Here is a 15330-nt window from a genome sequence, read left to right as displayed (position 1 = left end):
CAAGTGGAACATTTATAGCAAAACGAAAAACACAAAATAATAAAGCTGGCTTTGTCTTATCCCGACGGTGACGAGAAATTGAAACTTAACCTCGTGGCTTGCATGTGCTAACTATAGGCTGCAGTATGTCAGCCATGACTTTCACAGCAACCCATTTCGTTAGATATATCAATAGCCATTCATCTTCTAACCCAAATTCCATATCAAGATTGAGTATACAATAACTCAAATATCCATATTGTTGTTTTTCTTAACATTTTATTTTGTTTTGTTTTTATTATAATTTTACTTATATTGTTTAAGTATCTATATAACTTTATATTACGTGATATTTAAATAGAAAATATCAATAATTCTAAAAAATTATTTGCATATATATATGTGCCTACGTGTGCCTCGAAGATTTGATCAACGAATCAAGGTAAGTTATGATAACAATTTGTTTCAGAAAAGGAGGAGGTGACGGATTGTAAGGATATTAGTCAAGGCATCAAAGCTAAAAATCAGGAGATTATGGCTGCGAACTCAAAGCCTCAACCTTACTTAGCTGCTATCAAGTTCTGGGCAGCCGTGGCCTTGATCTTGGTAACCCTATTCTGGGTCTGGGGGCTGCAGCTGGCAACACTAGTCAACGATGAAAATACCTTGTCAAAGTCTTCATTTTATGATGCATTGCCACCAGAAAGTGAGTGATCATTTCATATGTTTGATTGTTTGCCATGATTAGGATAAAAACAAAGAAAGATTTGATAAAAAATTCCCTTCTTTTCTTTTATTTTTCAAACAATTTACCTTAATTTTGGGTGATTCTTGCATTACTATTGCAGGGTTTGACTAACATCTCTTCTTGATAGAAGATTAATTAATAATAATACAATTTTTTTGTTTATTATGGCATTTTTTGTTGGCGAGATTTTCTATTGATTTTTTATTCATGAAGTTTTGAGGCTATAGAAAATTACTAATCAAGAAAAATTAGGAAGGGCACAAAAATATAGAATGAAAATATTTCTTTTAATACACATATTAACCTATAGAAAATAACTATAAATAATTTACATAAAGAAAGAAAAATTGATAGCTTTTGTTGATTTTACTTTGCTGCTTTTTGTTTAGACCATGATTTTGATTTGTGTCAGTTTGGTTTTACCTTGGTCTTTATTTTTATGATCAAAATTTCTCAATTAATCAAAATTAAGAAACTAAAATTCTGGTTGATTGCTTAAAACAAAACATTGCTTTTTTTTATAAACTTTTTTTAAAATACTATTAGATTTTAAAATGAGTATTTAACTATTTTAGATTAAAAAGTTTCATCCTAAAAAACAAAACTTATTAGTTTATATATAGATTTATATTTACTTTTTATTATTTTAAAATTTTAAAATTAATTTTTTTTTATAAATTATCGATATGTGATTCATGAATAATATATAACATCTATATATAACATTTAGAGTGCATCAAACATATACTCTTATTCCAACCCTTTCAAAAAATATATTATACCTAGTAAATTTATATTTTGGAATATTATTTTGAAGGGTTGTTTGAATATTTGTTGTTTTTGTGATACCCTGATCTCGTAGTGAGATATTTTGAAGATTACTATAATAAATAAGTAGATATCTAAACTCAAATTTACAAGTTATCTTTTGTGAGATAAAATCATAAAATTTTTATATCAAAATAAATAATATCTAGTAAGTTGAGTGCGGGTCTTAACAAATGATATCAGAGTAAGGTTATTAGTCAGACGAGAGTTAAGTATTACACGATGAGAATTACTTTTAAAATCTTAATATTTTATGTGATTTTAGTTCTGTAATTTTATATTTTTTTATGTACTTTGTGTTGGGCTTGAGGTTTCGATAGAATGTCAAATTTTAACGAAAAAATTTATGATACTTTAATCATATATTGAGATATTTTGAAGATCTATTATAATATATAAATTAAAATTTATGTTTAAACTTGTGAGAGATCTTTAATTTATAAGATGAAATCACGAGATTTTCGAATAATATCTCGCAATTGTAGGTCTGCACTGTTTTAAGTGAGGTTTTTGTTTATGATGCATGTGCTTTGTCTGAGTTTTTAGCTGTCTACGTACAAGACTATAGATGGTGATGCTGTCTCCAATCTCCATAATTGCACTTTCTTTCTGCATGGGTTGGGAAATTGAAAGCTCCACGTAATTTACTCCATGGAAAAACCAAAATGGAATTGATCTTGAATTTAGATTAATCAAGATCGTACAAATTGACATGTTTTTTTCACTTATGAAAAAAACTAAAATGTGGGTTATTGACACTGAAGTGGTTATCATGCATGGTCGCTACAGGGGTTTATAAGAACAATGGATACCTAATCGTTATAGCCAATGGAGGATTGAATCAACGACGACTTGCTGTGAGTAGTCTTCGTAATTAATTTTTAGGATTTAGGGTTTTAATCAATAAAATTTCAACAATTTCCGATAATGCTATTAACTGTTGTTTGAGCTTGACAGATTGCAGACATGGTTGTCGTTGCAAGGTATATGAATGTCACCCTTATTGTTCCTCTATTTGATAATGGAACTTACTGGAATGATAATAGGTGAGCTTTTTTTTTTTTTAATTTTTTCTCTTTGGATCCAATAATAATGATTTCATCATATGTTGATCTTGGTTTAGAAAAAAAAAATTTCAAGACACACATATCTCATTTTTCAATGAATCAAGTTCGAATCTATTTCTTTTTTTTTTTGTAATAAAAATCGTCAATCCTTGTCCCTTTACGAAATGTATATATGTATATCCATATATAATCCTATTTCTCTTCAAAATGCCATTCACTAGGGCAGACTAGTTGTATATTGTCTTGCATAATATATGCCAAGAGTTTAGATTAAATTAATTAATTATCTTAAAATTTAACTTCGATCCAATCATAAAACGTAAGTTTCAACACGGTGAGAAAACTCTCAACACGTTCTCAAATGTAACAAGAATGATGAATCTAATGTTTTTGTTTAATATGTTTTGCAGATGATAATTAATTAGCTAGCTACTGAACAAGCATTAATTCTTGATTATATGGCAGCACATTTGCAGATATATTTGACCTGAATCATTTCATTACATCTCTAAGAGATGAGGTTCGCATATTAGAGGAGCTTCCTTCAGAGCTAAAGAGAAGAGAGGAGTCAGAGTCATATTATTCTATGGTTCCAATAAGTTTTGCCAGCTTGAGATATTACTATGAAAGGGTTAGTTTTTATTTTATTATTTTATAAAAGAAGTCGCAACCTAAAGATAAAGGAAGGCAATAGCAGATCCAAGATTTTTTTTCGGGTGTGTCCACTTATTGAATATATAAACAACTTTGATGAATTTACCAATTGTTGACGAAAAAAGGCATCAATGGAAAATTTTCCAAGATGTCCAAAGAAAATAAATTTTCTTTTAAAATTTCATATTTCATGGGTGTCAATGAAAAAATTTTAAAGGTGTCCAGGAAATTTTTTTTAAGGTGTCTTTAGACACCCTAGTTCTAAAAGTGAATTAGCTTCTTTAGAAAAGAATTATAAATGTTGAGTTTTGAATTTTGAACATGTTAAATGATATCTCAGACCGCATAAACAAACCGTTAGCTCTCTTTTTCATCAAGCATAAATATTTCAAATAATTCACATGCTTGTTTGATTTGCAGGCTCTTCTTCGCATACAAAGGCATGGAATTTTGCAATTCCCACTAACTGACGCTAGGCTAGCCAACAATGGGCTACCAGATGAGGTCCAAAAGCTTCGATGTAGAGTAAATTATGAAGCATTGAGATTCACTCAGCCAATTGAGGAAACTGGTAGAAAAATTGTTAGTCTCCTGAGGCAGAAGGGTCCATTCTTGGTTCTTCATCTTAGGTATGAAAAAGACATGGTGGCATTTACAGGTTGTATTCAAGGTTTAACCAAGCAAGAGATTAAAGAGGTAACTGAAATGAGGTGAGAATCAATCAATTATAGTTCTATTTATCCTTAAGTTTTTTTGTTTCTTCGATCGAATGGCTATACGAAGAACCGGTTTGGTTTTGTGATTGTGATTAAAAACAATTGCAGTGGCATTATTTATGATCAAATTTGACTATCGCAATCAAGATTGCAACGGTAGACGGGCTCAAAAGCCAGTAGGGTATGCTTGCCATGAACAAAATCTAATAAATTTTGGATTGATCAGGTACTCTTATGATGGTTGGAAGCATAAACCAATAGATGCTAGAAGGAGGAGAGAACGTGGTTATTGCCCTTTAACTCCTGAGGAAACTGTTCTTATATTGCAAGCATTAGGTATTGATAGAAATACCACAATCTATATTGCTGCTGGAAAAATATACAATGAAGAAAAGAGAATGGCAAACCTACTAATGGCTTATCCAAATATAGTAAGTTAAATAGAATTTTTTTTTTAAATAGTTAATATCACGAACGAATAATCTTTAAATTATAGTGAAATATTTATTATAATACTTGAATTTTAAAAGTATTTAATATAATACTTAAATTATAAATTTATTAATTTCAAATAATTACATGTGGTTGACAAATAATCCTCTAAGTATCAAATTAATTAATAAATTTATAATTCAAATGTTACATTAAAAATTTTTAAAATTTAGATATTAAATTAAATATTTTACTATAATTTAAAGATAATTCGTGATATTATCTCTTCAAAAAACTTTTAGATTAATTTTGACCGGCTAGTAATTTTGATTATGTGAAATGTGAAATAGGTGAGGAAAGAGCTTGTATTGGAACCCCGGGAGCTTAGGCCCTTCTTAAATCATTCAGATAAAATGGCTGCATTGGATTACATTGTTGCAATTGAAAGTGATATTTTCATTCCTACATACGGAGGAAACATGGCCAGAGCCGTTGAAGGCCATCGTAGGTACTCAAATTACTTATGTTCTTAACAAATTTTCATTCCTACCAGTGTTCTTAGCACTCTTCTGTCTCCAAAACATTTAAAGCAACGGGAAATTAAAAATGCAAATAAAAAGGAATACTTGGAGGAAAATTAGTAATTATTTGATATGAATATGGGCATTCAACTTTTTTTTTTTCTCAGATACATGGGATTCAAGACAACAATTGTTCTGAACAAAGCGATTCTAGTCAGCCTGATCGATGACTACAAGAAAGGAAAGCTGAGCTGGGATGAATTTGCTCTACTGGTCAATAAAACTCATGAAAATCTTACAGGGAAACCAGCCAGAAGAAGGGAGATTCCTGATTATCCCAGATATGAAGATTTTTTCTATTCTAATCCACAAGAATGTTTGCCACCATTTGTTAATCAACCACCAATAAGTGCTACATTATAATCTGAGATTTTTTCTATTCTAATCCTCAAGAATGTCTACCACCATTTGTTGATCAACCACTAACCTGTGGTTTTATATTTGTGTCTGTTTATCTTGTGTTTTCTGTGTTTCTAATCTTGTTTCACACATTTTAGCTCACCTTTGAACTATTCAAATAAAAAATCATCAAATTTCCGTCACAAAATTGAAAAAAAAAATCAAGACAAATGAAACAATGAGTCTGTTCTGCAAGAAATGGACATCAAGAGGATTTGCTATATATATATATATATATATATATATATATATATGTATAAACCGATATGTATGATACATCCGCGATGATACAAGTAAGCATTGACATCCCCTGGACAGAAATCTGGGGAACTGCTCTTACCACAAATACAATTGATGCTGGGAAACAAAAGGCAACCAACACCATAGCATATACAATAACCAAATGAAACTGAAACGAAACAGAAAGAAAAAAGGAATACTGAGTAAAAATGAAATTTCAAGAAACACCATTGCCAATCTTATTTCTTTAGCCGCTTTCGAGCATGATCAAAATCCTCTACATTACTCACATCTCTAAGATGGGTCATTGCCTGATTGGGGGAATTCTGTGGCTCCTATAAAAATATTGTAAACAGGTAAAGATCCAGAACAACTTTAGACAAGATCTAGTGTATGTTAACTAATTTTGTTAAAACTAGGTCATATTCCGTGTGTTGTTACAGATCTAATGCGTTAATTTGATTCATGCGTATTTATGCTATTTAATAAATATGTTAAACTTAAATTATATTAAACACCACAATTAATTGGATTCATGAATATCATAGCTTCATGAATGATTAAATTCGTGAATAATTAGATTCATTCAATTTGGATTTGATTCATTATTAATTAATAGTAAATATGAATCTATCCTCAAAATTTAAATGACACGAAAAGTACATTTATTCACAATTAATTGAGTTTATGAATATCATAAATTCATGAATAGTCAAAGTACATTCATCCATAGTCAAAGAAGAATAACATTTGACATGGCAAATGAATGATGCTTACATAGCAAGAATAAGAATCATATCTGATATGGCAATGAATGATGCTTACATGGCAGTATCCACGTGACACAATATTAGAATCAGGGATGAAAATATATGTAAGATAGTTGTAAAGGTTTACCAAGGGATGGCAACGGTTTGGGGCGGGTTTTTGCTCACCCCGAATCCAACCCGATTCGATCCGAAATTAATAAAATATTATTTTTAATATAAATATAAAATTACATAAATATATAAATATATAAAATTAATTAATTAATTAAAAAATAATTATATATATATCGGGTCAGATCAGGTTGGGTTTGCCTAAAACAAGATCCCGACCCGACCCCGACTTTTTCTTATATCCAACTTGACCTGAAATCCGATTTAAAAAAAAGAAAAAAACCAGCCCTATGAGATTGCGTCGGGTCGGAACTCGTCGGGGACATGTTGGGCTGCCAACCCGAGGTTTAACAAAGAACATGGAACAATAAAACCTATAACAGGACCAACCAACAATTGGAGACCAAGATCTTTCTTTATTTCAGTCGTACCTTAGCAGATGTTCCTGATGTTAGCCCTCTGTTAGCACGCTTTCCAAGATCAATCTGAACCGAGATGTTGGCTTGTGACAGGTCCAAGCCCGAGCTCTGCAGAGCTTGTGTCAGAGAGTCCAATAACCTGGTCCACATCAAAATCCATAAACGTTATCAACTTATAGTTCGGCACCCTAAATCTAAAGGAATTTTGTTTCAGCAGGAAAGTATTATAGCAGGCCTTAAGGAACTGAGAAGTATTAGAAGAAGAAGCCACCATCTCCATTCCCCATCAAACAATTTAAGCATCCTCAATGGCAAATAAGATACATTCAATAAGTGTAAAAATTAAATCCACAGAAGTAGACAGCTTATAACATAGCCTGACAAAGTCCAAAAATACCGGACAAAAATAAGTGGCATTGACAAAGCTTGAGACTTATTACATGCTTGAGCTTTCAAATATTAAAACTAAAGTCAGCCGGAACCACTACCAAATAGAAAACGCTTAAGGTATCCAAGAAAACAGATCACTAGCACAAACACAACAACCTCAGCCCTCAAAAAACAAAAGCAAAAAAAGGGTATCAGAAGAACAAGTAAATAATAAACATCAGAACAATTCCTCGCACTCCTTCAAAGAGAAATGAAGAAGTGTTATGATGTAAAACATCAGAACAATTCACAATTTATTCAAAACAAGGGGCAGTGATGTAAAAGGTGCGAGGGGAAAGTTCCATAACAACAGTAGCTAACCATGTAATTGATGCACCAAACACTTTCAGGACTGAATATGCAAAAGAAGATATACCCACCCTTGCGAGTAGACACTAGAGATGCTAATTGTTCTGCCTTCAATAATCAGATCTTCCTGTTGGTTCAATGTATCATTGCTGACAAGGCACTCAGTTGATTGAGCCTCAGAGACTGGTGTCGTAAGGGGATGTGCTAGCACATTATCACCTCTGATTGGCAGAGGCATTCCCCTATTTGACAACTCAGATTGCTGATCCAAAGCTTTGGATGTAGTGTCCCTGATAGGATCAGATTCTACTGGATTCTGTGCACTTGTGATCATTGTGGGGTTGATATTGATGTTATTCTCATCAAACTTCAAGGCAAATGTTGACCCTGGGCCAGAACCATTTTGAATGTCTTGTTGGTGACCAACAAAACTCTGAACACGCCAGTGACTATTTCTCTATTCAAGTAAGGACAAAGTAAATTATTAATCAGAAGTCTAATACCACAAATAAGCAGGCACCATGCACAGATGCATTCTTCAAGAATATGTAACTTACTAATACAAGCAATTAACACCTTGAAAATAAGTAATACCAAGCGCTGAATCATGGCAACTATTCTAGCAGTGCCACAGCCAGAAATTTATTTAACAGGAATCATACAAGGACTAGAATACATTGATATCAAACAAGAATATTATCTCATTACTTAAAAAAAAAAAAATTGCTTCAATGACCAAAAAAACATTGCTTAAGCAATGCTTCTCCCAAGATTTTATGCATATCAAAGAAAACAGTAATAAGCCCAGTAAAATATCATGTACATCATTAACAAGCCTACATAAACTGAATTTCCATCAGAAATAATAATTAAAAGAAAACAGAATCATAGAATACCCAATAGCTTAATGAAGAGGATATACAAAAATCATCACGACAAGTCTTTTTAGACTGCAAATTAACAGCTAAACCTCATAGATAGGAAGTATTCAGTACAAGAACATACCCATGGCGTTAATTTTATGGGCTCAGAACTCCATCCCTGGTATGAACCCTCATATTTTTTAACCTTCTCCTGTAAATATTGGACATACTCTATTACCTGCAAAAGAACATTGATTCAATCAACAATTTTCAAGCAGAATCTTCTCAAAAGGTAAATAGATACATACCATATATGACAGTTTTCATTTCCAGATTCATGACATACCTCTAGCAGGAATGAAGCTGTATCTCTCTTTTGATCAATGTTTGGTATTAGCTCTCTCAGTATTTGAAATCTAAAGGCATCAGAAAACTTATCAGTATTAGTATTCATGAACAAAAGCAAGCATCATAAATTCACAATCTCTCTTAAATTTTGTTTCCAAGCTTTTTACGCACAACAAGCACTTAATTCAGTGCTAGCAAAGTAACAAGAAAACATTTTCCGGTCCCCTATTATATCCCACCATCACATAACCCATAACATCTTAATTTCTGGCGCCAATTCAAGTAAAACATTTTATAAACTAAACTTAACCATTATTTTAAACCAATTCATCTGCAACTACTGTTCCTAACGCAATCAAATAGCTTTACACAAAAAGAGAACTCTTCAACAAATGTTCAGTAGAATCATCATCCATTCATTAAACGATCAGTTAGTTACACAGTCCACTTCCTTTTCAATCATCAATATTTCCACAACAAAAGTAAACCTAAGCTAATAAAGTTCTAAACTTTCTTAGACTCAAACTATCCCAAGCCATTACAATGAATGGTTTATGCAATTACCGGGAGATTAACCAGATAAACATAGAATTAATTAAAGGGTATGACTAAAAACTTCCACTTTCCAAAATAAAATGAAATAATAAGAGATGACATTGAAACTGGAAGAAAAGAAAAGAAGTTACCTTTCATTAATCTTACTCCTCCTCCTCTGCTCCGTGACAGAGTGTTTTGATCGCATAGCGTTAGCCTTATCACTGTTTTTCCCATCTGCTTCCACACCGCCAGCAATATATATATATATATATATATATATATATATATATGTATATAACAAATCCAGGACAGGAGTCAGGAACAAAAAAAAACCCAGAATTCAAAATTCAACAAAAGAATAAGAAAAGTGCCCTTTAAGAAATAATCATCTAGAAATGTACAAATAATGAGGAAGAAAAGGAAAAGAGAGATCTGGGGTGATCCAATCTAATATACCTTTGTTGGTGTTGTTATTGGCGTTGAAAGACATAGTTTGATTAGAAGAAGGCCCTTGTTCTTTGGAACCAAGCTCTTCTTCCTCGTACTCTTCCTCCTCTTGACTACCCTTTCCCGCTCTCATTTCTTTTCCTTCTCCAGATGTCACAAACAAAAACAAAAATACTACAAAAGTCCCCAAAGGTAAAGATTGAAAAAAGGGAACGAATTGGATAAGAAGTGGAAAGGAAACATATGGAGTTTTCTTGATTAGTTGGTTGGTTCCCGGCGAGAACGGCAGTGTAGTTGAACTAGTTTCCGTCTCTATAGCTCTTCTTTTTTTTGTCGAGGAAGTGGGGAAAGAGACGTTATGTGGGTGAGTTCATGGATTTCCAGTGAGATTTACTTAAATTGGGCCTTGTTGATGAAATTGAGAACAACAAAGCCCACATAAAATAAATCAATTTTGGGCCCTGTCAGAGCAACATAATAAGGGCTGATATAAAAGTCGAATTGGTTCGAATTTTCTTTTTATAATATTTAATATTATAAATTTTTAAAATTTTATTTGAATTTAAAGGATCTTTTCTTTGAAATCGATTCGATTATGATTAAATTTTATCATTCGATTCAGTTTATTAATTTTTAAATTTTAAATTTTTATATATTATTTAAATAAAAATTTTAATATATTTAAATAAATTTTTATATAAAATAATTATTTTTATTTTATAAATATTTAAAAATATATAAAAATTAATAAAAATATATAATTTATTTTGATTGAAACTTTTATATTTCAATCTAAAAATTATATAAATTTATTAAATATTTAATATTTAAATTTAATTTGAATCGAATAAAAAAATATTTGTATAGTATAATATTTTAAAATTTTAAATAAATTTTTTATTTTAAAAAATTTTTTTCACTCCCAAGTCTCAGCTTTAGCACAAGGATATTTCCGTCTTTTCAACGCATTGAGTACTTTATATCGCCGATCAAGTCGGCGAAGAAAAATTCGTAAAAAAGGGCCATTGGCGAGCACCGCCTGGAAAGACGGTGACGCCACCACGTCAGCATCTAATCCAGTATCTCCATGTCACCGCCACGTATAAAACCCCAGTGACAAAACCCATCCAACGGCCCAATCACTCTTCCTCCCCCCTTTTCCTCCATCCAACGGTCCAAATTCGTCTTTCTGGATCCTTCCATTGCCATTAACAAAACTGCAGGCGCAAAAAACCCAAAATAGGAAAAAAAAAAAAAGCAAGAGAGAGACAGAGACAGAGAGTAGAGTAACAGGATTAACTAGGGTTAGTTGTTTAACCCGTTAAAGGAAAGGTACGGCAACTGAGTTAAAGAACCTTTCTTCGACGAAGGAGAGACACAGCTGGAAGGGAAAAATGGAAAAGAAATAGAAAGAGGGAAGCTTTCCTGTGTTAGACAACTGAGTCAACCCTGACGGTTCCTTGCATCCTTAAACACTTCCTCTGATTCATTTTCTTCATTCAACTCGCCAATTCCGATTCTAAAATCAACTCAGGATTTTATTTGTTTCTTTTTTTTTTCGAAGTTGAATATAATCGACGAGTTGGGTAATGGAGATTTCTTTTTAACTTTTCTTCAGATCTCGACATCTGGTAAGTTCATTGTCCTGAAGACGTAAGTCATAACTGGTTTTTTCTAGGTTCAGTGTCGGGTTTTACATGGAACGTTGAAGATTCAATGTCTGGTTTTTTTAGGCGTTTTGTTTTCTTTTAATTTGTCAGTTCTTTTTCTTTAATTTCTTAAAAGAAATTATAGTAAGACAAAATTTACTGTGGAAGTTTCTTGGATCGGTTGCTGATATGAATGCGTTTGAAGCTGATATTCATGTTAGTAGCTTACTTGTCTTGTAGTAGATCTTTTGAGTATTGAAGAAATGGATTGATTTTACTGTGTTTTTGGATGTGGGAATCTGGTTGTTTTGGTTTTGATGAATGCATTAACTTTGGTAACTGCTACTTAAATTAGCTAGCTTTGCAGTAGTTTTTCAAAGTCCTAAACATTTAGGGGATTTTGGGTATATATAATGATAGTAATTTTCTAATGTGCTAAGTCAAAATCAGGTTTTTGATTCAAATCTTGGTCTTTTGTACAGGTTTTATGGGGTTTTCAACTGTTTATGGCTGCTGAAGATGGCTTGTTCAATGTGGTATAAGGATAGATTTTCATATTGGTCTGCTGAATCTGTCGATTGGGTTCTTTTTCTTTACTCTTTTGTGTTGTTGGTTGGGGTTTTTAGTTGTGGTTTTATTGATTGATGATTGCTGGTGAATTGGAGTTTTTCTTGTTCATTTGCGATTGGCTTTGGAGTTTGGGTCTTCTTGGAGGGGAAGGAGCTCTCTTCTGCTGTTGTCTCTGCCTTCGGCTTCCAGGAAAGCTGTGATTGTTTTTCTTGACTTTTCATGTTGCATAATTCAAACTCAGATGGCTGTGGCAGTTTTTAAAAGCCCTCTTAGAGGGGAATATCCTAGGAACACTGGAATGGAAGGGAGACAACCTGCTGGGAGGAGACGGGTTTTTGTGCAAACAGAGACAGGTTGTGTCTTGGACATGGAGTTGGATCGCAGTGACAATGCTCATATCGTTAAAAGAAGGTTGCAGGTTGCCCTTAATTTTCCTATGGAGCAAAGCTTGCTGACTTTTGGGGATATGGAGTTGAAGAATGATCTTAGTGCCATTCGGAATGATTCTCCACTTCTCCTAACTCGTAACTATCTACACAGGAGCTCCTCTACTCCATGTCTTTCGCCTAGTGGAAGTGATCTTTGGCATAGAGATAGAAGTGGTCCTATTGAGATACTGGGACATTCTGATAGCTTTGATGTGTTAAAAGTTTTGGTGAAGGAAATTGTTAAGGCAATTAAGATTGGTGTTGATCCACTTCCTGTTCATAGTGGTCTAGGGGGTGCCTACTACTTTAGGAATAATAGAGGTGAGAGTGTTGCAATTGTGAAGCCAACAGATGAAGAACCTTTTGCACCAAACAATCCTAAAGGCTTTGTTGGGAAAGCCCTTGGACAACCAGGTTTGAAACGTTCGGTTCGGGTAGGGGAGACAGGTTTCAGGGAAGTTGTGGCTTACCTTTTGGACTATGGACATTTTGCAAATGTGCCTCCGACGGCACTGGTGAAGATTACTCATTCAGTCTTCAATGTCAATGATGGTGTGAATGGACATAAGCCTCATGGGAAGAATCTGGTTAGCAAGATTGCATCTTTCCAGCAGTTTATACCACATGATTTTGATGCTAGTGATCACGGAACCTCAAGCTTCCCTGTTTCTGCTGTGCACCGCATAGGGATACTTGATGTACGGATATTTAACACAGACAGGCATGCAGGAAACCTTTTAGTGCAGAAGCTTGATGGTATTGGGAGGTTTGGTCAGGTGGAACTCATTCCTATTGATCATGGCCTTTGCTTGCCTGAAAATTTGGAGGATCCATACTTTGAGTGGATTCATTGGCCTCAGGCTTCAATTCCGTTCTCTGATGATGAACTGGTGTATATAGAAAAGCTAGATCCTCTTAAGGACTGTGAGATGCTGCGAAGGGAACTCCCCATGATACGAGAGGCTTGTCTACGGGTTCTGGTACTCTGCACAATTTTCCTTAAGGAAGCTGCGGCTTCTGGTCTCTGTCTTGCTGAAATTGGTGAGATGATGAGTAGAGAATTCCGGGCTGGAGATGAGGAACCTAGTGAGCTAGAGGTTGTTTGTCTCGATGCTAGGAGGTTGATAGCAGAGAGGGGGGTCTCATCTCCTAAGTCCAATGTGGGAGATGCAGAGTTCCAGTTTGATATTGACTGTGAGGAACAAGAATCAGACTTAACCCCCAAAATGTCTACAGATGATTTTATGACTAGAGCACCATTCCAATTTGGAAATGGATTTGTGAATAGCCGATTTCCACTTTCAAAGCTGGAGGAATGCTTTGAGGAAGACGAGGAAAGTGAAGGAGAAGCAGAGCTGGAGGGGTTTTTTGCTTTCAAAGCTATTGAAAGGAACCCATCCATTTCAAAACTTTCAATGTCACTTAAAGATATCAGCTTAGTTGACAAGAGCCAGAAGATTTCAAAGTTTTCTGGAACAAAACAAGAAAATGGCTATCTTACTACCTCATCTGGGCATAGGAGTGCAAATGAGCAGATTCCTGCGAGTGTGAGCTTTGTGAAGCTGGCTGACTTGAATGAGGAGGAATGGACTTTCTTCTTAGAGAAGTTTCGGGAGTTGCTTTACCCAGCATTTGATAAACGAAAATCCGTTGCCTTAGGTCAGAAGCAGATACAGAGGCTAGGTACTTCATGCCAGTTTTGAGATTGAGGTGCCACTATATCAATACCAGAGTTGAGTTAACTGAAGATGAAATAAGACTTTGTAGGTTTGTTGGGACTTGGGATGAAGGATTGTTAGGATAGATTCGTTATATGGGTTTTCCCCGGGGAATGTCGTAGTTTGGGAGCAGCTGTAGGAGGAATCCCTGTAAATATTCTTTGCTTCAGCTAAGTGGAGAGCTGAGTAGAATTGGTTGCATTTTATCTTTTTGATTTTGTTTTATTTTTCCTTCATTTCTTTCACCTCCTCGTGGACATTGTTTGATAAATAATTTGTAGATTGGAACCATAAAAAAGAAAAGGAATATTTATGTGAATAGGGATATTTTAATCTTTTGTGTTCTGAAATCCTGTTTTCTAGTCCATTGTTCTTCCATTTGAGTATGAATACCGAAGTGATGGCATGGTTTTTTTTTTTCATTTTTCATGGGTTCTTTTGGTTGTGCAAGAAAATGAATAATGATAAAGAAATTCAATAAAAAAGGTTCATATGTACAAAGTTATGCCTTAGTAGCTTGCAAAAACCCACTTTCTGATTTTTTTTAAATCTTCAAAGTGTACCAAGAAATGATTTCATTATGACCCTATTTAAATAGTTAAATTAATCAGATTATTATGAATTTTTTTCTGGGTACATAAAAAAAAAATTCAAAAAAAGTCAGAATCCGCTGATTATGAACATCACATATGTTGGGGTCCCATTAAGAATGGCATGGGGTGGAATGCATCTTTCAACACTTTGGCTGGGTGTATTCTATGCCAATTGCCATGCTCTAATTTGCTTTTTCTTTTCATTGTCCTCTAGTGCCAACAACTTGGAGCTTTTCCTGTGGATACTGGCACATAGTTTGTTTGTTTGTTTGATTTTTGGAGAAGTTTGGAGGTTATTTTCCTTCTGTTGCTTGTCCCAACTGATTTCTCAAATGAAAAAGTAAATTTATATAGACAAGTAAACTCCAAACTCATCTGATCTTTCCAAGTTCATATTTTGTTGCACTGCTAGAATCTACTTAATATACTATGTAGAAATAAACTGCTCATTCTCTGTTTCTTTCATCTGAAAGAAAAACCGAATTGTAAGGGCTT

The 15330-nt window shown here is 33.7% G+C and overlaps 2 protein-coding genes and 1 pseudogene across 3 annotated transcripts; 2 read left to right on the top strand and 1 right to left on the bottom strand.

Moving 5' to 3' along the window:
- Window positions 1-110: 110 nt before the first annotated feature.
- On the top strand, window positions 111-5541 carry LOC111287001 (rhamnogalacturonan I rhamnosyltransferase 1-like). Its single transcript, XM_022877130.2, has 9 exons — window positions 111-213; window positions 449-685; window positions 2345-2412; window positions 2513-2601; window positions 3088-3253; window positions 3697-3986; window positions 4219-4423; window positions 4775-4932; window positions 5113-5541. The coding sequence occupies exons 1-9, from the start codon at window positions 126-128 to the stop codon at window positions 5366-5368; spliced, it is 1557 nt and encodes a 518-aa protein (XP_022732865.2). The 5' UTR covers window positions 111-125; the 3' UTR covers window positions 5369-5541.
- A 100-nt stretch (window positions 5542-5641) lies between these two features.
- Window positions 5642-10232, bottom strand: LOC111287002 (transcription factor BIM2-like). The gene is made up of 7 exons (XM_022877131.2): window positions 9887-10232; window positions 9580-9664; window positions 8892-8961; window positions 8688-8783; window positions 7754-8139; window positions 6957-7083; window positions 5642-5979 (listed from the first exon to the last, which is right to left on the bottom strand). Exons 1-7 carry the CDS (start codon window positions 10008-10010, stop codon window positions 5884-5886), a joined length of 984 nt encoding a protein of 327 aa, XP_022732866.2. The 5' UTR covers window positions 10011-10232; the 3' UTR covers window positions 5642-5883.
- A 656-nt stretch (window positions 10233-10888) lies between these two features.
- Window positions 10889-14592, top strand: LOC111286999 (phosphatidylinositol 4-kinase gamma 7 pseudogene; annotated as a pseudogene). The gene is made up of 2 exons (XR_016341818.1): window positions 10889-11508; window positions 12009-14592. The product of XR_016341818.1 is annotated as a phosphatidylinositol 4-kinase gamma 7 pseudogene (transcript).
- Window positions 14593-15330: the final 738 nt, after the last annotated feature.

This window comes from Durio zibethinus, chromosome 4, assembly GCF_047325235.1.
Source record: "Durio zibethinus cultivar Kanyao isolate XHJ-2024 chromosome 4, ASM4732523v1, whole genome shotgun sequence".
NCBI classification, from domain to species: Eukaryota; Viridiplantae; Streptophyta; class Magnoliopsida; order Malvales; family Malvaceae; genus Durio; species Durio zibethinus.
The sequence above is the reverse complement of the archived record's forward strand: the minus strand, read 5'-3'. Positions and strand labels throughout refer to the sequence as shown.

Excerpts from the sequence above, each read along its gene's own strand:
- LOC111287001 (XM_022877130.2), top strand. The coding sequence starts at position 126 with ATGTCAGCCATGACTTTCACAGCAACCCATTTCGTTAGATATATCAAT. Across the intron at positions 3,254-3,696 it reads TGAGATATTACTATGAAAGG|GCTCTTCTTCGCATACAAAG; the intron begins GTTAGTTTTTAT and ends TTTGATTTGCAG. Across the intron at positions 4,424-4,774 it reads TAATGGCTTATCCAAATATA|GTGAGGAAAGAGCTTGTATT; the intron begins GTAAGTTAAATA and ends AATGTGAAATAG.
- LOC111287002 (XM_022877131.2), bottom strand. The coding sequence starts at position 10,010 with ATGAGAGCGGGAAAGGGTAGTCAAGAGGAGGAAGAGTACGAGGAAGAA. Across the intron at positions 8,784-8,891 it reads CAGCTTCATTCCTGCTAGAG|GTAATAGAGTATGTCCAATA; the intron begins GTATGTCATGAA and ends GTTCTTTTGCAG. Across the intron at positions 8,140-8,687 it reads CCATAAAATTAACGCCATGG|AGAAATAGTCACTGGCGTGT; the intron begins GTATGTTCTTGT and ends TTACTTGAATAG.